General features: G+C 38.3%; 1 protein-coding gene across 1 annotated transcript in view; it reads right to left on the reverse strand.

Annotated features, from left to right (window-relative positions):
- Window positions 1-3,547: 3,547 nt before the first annotated feature.
- Window positions 3,548-5,883, reverse strand: part of LOC108748716 — a 42,081-nt gene continuing 39,745 nt past the window's right edge. The window contains exon 5 of the mRNA XM_018487006.1: window positions 3,548-5,483. Coding sequence (XP_018342508.1) covers window positions 5,316-5,483 — 168 coding nt within the window. The 3' untranslated portion in view covers window positions 3,548-5,315. The remainder of the gene's footprint in view (window positions 5,484-5,883) is intronic.

Raw genomic sequence — 5,883 nt, forward strand, 5'->3', positions numbered from 1 at the left:
ATTATTCTGCCGGAGGCGAAACCGAGAACTCTCGAAGCGAGCATGAACTGAATAATGCACAGCGTGTCATACTGGTAATACGTCAAAATAACAGTTGTCCCGAATTCGCAATCAATACTCTAAATGGCAAGAAAATTTAATTGGCTACAATAATATTGTATATTTTCTATGACTTTTTATGACGTCTAAAATTGAAGTGTACATTACTTGTGTGTTAATCAAATTTTTACATGAATTTTTTTTTTTATTTCTTAAGTTTATCAGATATTTTAATTGAAAATTTAATCACTCAAATTGGAAAGTAAAACAAATTTTTAATAAGTGAAAATGATTGGCACTTCGACGTTTTTATTATGAAAAAAATTGATTCAGGATTTTCGTTACATAATGGACGTATGTTTGTAACCATCCAGGAAATTTTCCAATATTATCGACATCTCGTTACGCCTCACCGCCTCACTGTAATCAAAAATATTTGTCGCGTTTTGCAAGGCTTCTAGAAGCCAGCGGGAATTTCGACTATAAATGGCACTGATAATAAGGTATAAGAAGAGAGCGCAGGATATCGAATATTTGTGATTTTCGCCAAGGGTCTTAACAAGTTCCGCGCTCATAGATCGGCTTCCTGTCGAGTCACATCAACCGAGAACATCATAAACTGGCGGTCATGAATCTTAGGAGTCAGGAAGCTGAGCGAGACGTCATCCCATCTAGGCTTACTCGCTCGCGCCGGAAATTCCGTTGTTGAACTTGGGAATCGCGACGTCGTAAAACGGAAGCGAGGCTTTTCGCCAAGAAGGAAAGCGGATTCGTGTCGAGCGAAGCGCTACGTTTCAGAGAAATAACTTTCGACTAGAAAAAAAAACGAAAATTTCGAAATAACGATTTTTATTCGTCCTAAGTTCACATAATCCGAATTTATAGTTCACAAGCTTGCGAGTGTTCTCGGTGTAATCCCTTAGGTATAATCCGCTATTGAAAACAATCTAACTACGACGAGCGGCCCATGCTAGATCTAGGACTAGATTGACTAAAAGAAGCGACTGATAAGTTCTAATCTACTAATCTACAACATATATATATATATCAACCAGGATCGTAAAATTTCATCTACTCACGGAAGGTGTTATTGTTGTGTGCGTGTGTAGGTGAGACATGTTGTACATGTATGCATAGGTTTTATACACTATATACTTATATACATGCAATGGTACACTTATATCGATTCTTTACTTGATTTTCGCAATCCAAGTAACGTGGATAATGGTAACGAACTCGATTCTGACACACATAATGGCAAGTACCTGTGCAATGAACCCTCGTTAGTGCGAATTCGGAGAAACTCGAAACTAGCAGTAGTTCGTGAAGGATAGTAACTAGAGAAGGATTTGTGGGGCATTGGTCGACTCGAGTTAACGTGAGTTTACTGTATCATGCAATATCAGCTCACAAAATTACTCCTTCCTCCTTTCAGCAATTGGAATTTTTATTTATTTTATCAAAGCATTGATTAGGATCATAAGAATTGCTGAAGGAAACGAGAAATTTTTTTCTTATCCCCTTGAATTGCGAAACAACGTTAAACCCTGTAAACATGTAACTCCACTCGAGTGGGAGGCTCGAGGAATCCGACTCGATTGCCTCCATTCACGCTAATTCGAGAAAAGCGTCGACGCACGCGTTATTCAGCAATGTTAAAGTAAAGAACAATTAAGACAGTGAGCCATAAAGTTCTACTTAATCCTTTCAGTATTTCTGTACCGTATATTGCACGTCAGTTTTCATTATCTACCAAACATAAAAGATGAAATTTTATTAATAAGTTAGAGGGGATTGCAGTTTATTAAAAATTTGAAGATTAATAATCATAATGTCCATTAAATTGAACTATGAAAATTTATATGAATATTATCTTTTGCTATCGCTGTTGTGAGATTCGGAGATTCACAGATTATTAATTTAATGTTCGTACTGAGAACTAACAAAGTCGAAAGTAAGAACTAATAAAAAAATTAACAAAAAACAATTATTGCAATATTTGCATTGAATTTGATACTGAAAGGATTACATTAATGAATTCCCGACATAGATTTAGTAACCATTAATAATGCATCCCTAAGGGAAATAATCTAAAATAGCATTCTAAAATTTTGCCCAATGCTTGAAAAATGCATCTTACTTTACTCTTAATAATTAACCGAAATCTCTTAACGCAATGCGTATCTTAATATCAAAATGCAAACGACTTAACTTTCTTGCGCGTTATTGCACATAGTATTTATTTGGCATTATAGATAATTCCTTGAGCAAAAGCGAAAGGTACTAGATTTTCATCGAGGACTATAAAGGGGAGTTACGTATGACGAGTTTATTATAATAGAATTTCTGAGACCGTTCGTTCACCGTTCATCGGCTTCTATCTAAAGATAGTAGTATCAAACTCGTACACTCTGCCATTAATAGATACTTTTACATTAGAAACGATTTCGAGAATCTCGACGCGATATTGATAATATCATAAACAATTGCGAAAAAAAAAGACAAGTAACAATAATTATTCAATAAATAAATCATTTAAGCACGGCTTATCAAAACACAACTTTACTCGCTAATATAGATCAATCGATTTCACGTTGATAAAAATATAATATAATACAGAAAGACTCGTCGAATCTTTCACGACCAACCCGTTAGCGGAGGTTTTTTCCTGTTTTTCTCCCGATTTTTTGCCGGAATCGCATCCCGTCCCGAACGAACGATCGGCGATCGTTGACTTAGATCTCCATCGGGATACATCGTGATACTGATGTGAGTGACTTCCTACTCTTTAGCAAAAATAAGTATCGTGTTACGCGTTTACAACACCGGTTCACGATGATCCCGTACGTAAGATAAAGCGAGAGAGGTCTCTCGCTTTGTGTCACGTGTGTGTCCGGCGTCAGTGCAGCGAAGCTCTCTTTCTCTCGCGGCTTTTCTTCCTTCCTTGAGCGACGTCCGTCGGTGGCGCTCAAAGAAAGGGGCGCGTAACAAGCTTTGAAATACCTTGTAAGCCGGCTACACGCTACAGCTACATACTGCCTATAAAGCCTTAGACCAGCGGCGAAACGATATTTATAACCGCCAGCCAGCCTGACACGGGCCCCGCCATATGAAATTTTCCATTCTAGGGAACCGTCAGATTTGAAATGCGATAGACCCTCGGTAAAATCGGTCAAATAAGGAACTTGATCATTGAAGGTATCATAAATCGATAAACTCCCCCGTATCATTTTAGAATAACTTTGTACTTGAGAATTAAATTGCATTTCAAGAAATTAGAGGTAAATTTTGATACATTGTGATCGAAAGAAAATTATTGAATATTCTAAAAATTTATCCAATTGACTAAAGCTAAAAGTAACGTAACATCAATATTATATATAATTCATTATTTATATTATATATAATTTTGCATTCAAATAATACAAATGTAATATACACATGATGTTACATTGTTGAGTGCGAAATTATAATATTGATTGTATTATTTTTAATCGACTGGGTACTGTCTACAATTAAAGTTTTTGTCATTTGTGTGAACACTTTGTAAAAGAATTGAAGCATAAAAGCCGGATGATACTATTTTACGAGATTAACAATATCGCACAAAGCTGAAAGACATTTTTAATCTTTTTCTCAATGTGTTAATCCCTCCCAAGTTCTACAGATCTCTTTTAAACGCCTTTTAAACTTTCGACTGGCCGCGAAATGGGGTTGGGAAACATCGTTTCGTCCGTCTCAGGCTTTTCACCGTGCGCACATTCGCACGCTCTGACTTTGTAGTAATTGTTAGGTACAGTGCTCGTCAACGATAGCTTTGAGAATTGGCACATATAATACTACTCTAGGCAGCTGATTCGCCGTGGATTCATCGAGAAACAAGCTTTAGTCGTGAATCATTTACTAATTATAATCTCGACGAGGCAGCGGCAGCCATCGATGCGTCGATCGATGAGAAGCAGTGTACCTTGTGGGTTGAAGGAGTGTGGTGTTGCGATCTTGGATTATCGCCGGCAGAAAGTTGCAAGTAACTTACGTGCTAGTACTTTGATAAAACAGTTTTCGCATCCTCTCGATCAACGTCGCCCTCTGTATACACTTCCTTATAAGTATACGCGTCGCTCGACGATTTCCATTAAGAGCTAATTAATTTGATCTAATTTAAGGACTATCTTTGGACGTTTGGCTCTGTTGCGCAGGGCCGCCACTCGACTTTGGTATTTCGTTTCTACGTTTCGCGACAGTAACGAGCTCTCTGCCATTCTTACCTTCTCGAAGAAACAAAAGTGTCGCTGTCGTTTCCAGGTCGCTGTCAGGTCTCGTCCGATCTCGAACTCCATTACGCGCGAAAATGATGTACCTTGACAATTTGAGGTAACAGAAAGACGCTATGTAGTTCATTAGAGCGCTAATTAAGCCTTAAAACATACAGTTTAGGTATACATGAAAAAATTATGCCGTTATATGCGTAATTTTTAGGAGTAAAAAAATATTGCTATACATCTTCAAAGAAGTCAATTACTGCGAGAGAGATCCATCATGAGTTTATTTTGTGGGAAATCTCGTGAAAGAAATATCTATCCTGTAAGAATTAAAACTCTCGGCATTCCTTTTTCCTCATAATCCTTTATCTTGATCTTCCACCTTTCATCTCCATGATCTCTTATTATCACGAGCTAATGTTGATTCTATGTGAATAAAAGTTTCCTTCTTCGCACTTTATCTTGATTATCTCTCATCCTGATGTCTTATAAGAGAATTGTAGATAATTCAATATAGAATCACGGTATTAGCCTCTCTTTTCTATTTATTCTTCTACCATCTTTTTACTTACTTCCACTTTCCCTTCGTATTTTTCACTTTTTAATGACGTTTCAGCTTTTGTCTATGCACATTTATTTTCTGTCTTCAACACTCCTTTTAGAAGCTTGGAATAAACGAGAAACGCAAACAGGCGGATTTAGCGGTCTAATGTTGTACACATATATTTCTCTAGGAGATTCTCGATCACAGGCGATCCGCGATCGAACGCTATCTCCTCGAGGATACGTTCGTTGAGCCGAGCACCTGCCAGGAGCTTCGGGATTTCGTGATCGATCTCGCACTAAGTAGCGATTCCTTCCCGATGATCCATCGAGCGGCGGATGCACTCCCTCCCAGCGCAAATGCGAACGCACACGGAAGTGCATCTCGCTCCTCTTGGCGGCCCTTTGCTCCCCCAGCTACGTGTAATGCTCGCAATCCCCACACTCGGAGAGCGTGGGTGTGGACGGACACTAGGTGGGATTCGGGTCTTCGTACGCCTTCTCGTAGTCCCGCCGCCGTATCACCGCGAAGTGGGTCATCTGGAAGGAGTTGGTCTTCTTGCAGCCGCGCTCCAGTGTGCCCGTCATACTGTAGCCCATGTTGAAGTCGCTCGACGAGACGTTCGACGTCAGGTACAGCTGTAACAGGACGGCAAGCAGATCGATACGATATCACTGCGTTGCTCTCCCGTTCACACACGAAACTCGAGAGAAGAGAGTTTCCTAGTTTTTTTTTTTTTTTTTTTTTTTTTCTAGTACATTATTCCCAGCTGTTACATCAATAATAATAATTTTAATGTAATATGATATAAATGGTGCACACGGAAAGAACACTTTTTTTGTTGACGAGTCTAAAAATTTAGCTTTAGGTACGGATGTGAGAATAAACTTTTTTTAACTATTAAAATAATTATGCAGGACTCAAACTTGTTGCTAGAATCTCAAAATCTTTTTGTGGCATTGCTCATGCTTGATTCTTGCACCTAACTAAATTTTTAGATGCTTCAGTAAAATTGTTTTTTCCGTGTACATATATATA

Source organism: Trachymyrmex septentrionalis, unplaced genomic scaffold, assembly GCF_001594115.1.
Source record: "Trachymyrmex septentrionalis isolate Tsep2-gDNA-1 unplaced genomic scaffold, Tsep1.0 scaffold24, whole genome shotgun sequence".
Classification (NCBI taxonomy): domain Eukaryota; kingdom Metazoa; phylum Arthropoda; class Insecta; order Hymenoptera; family Formicidae; genus Trachymyrmex; species Trachymyrmex septentrionalis.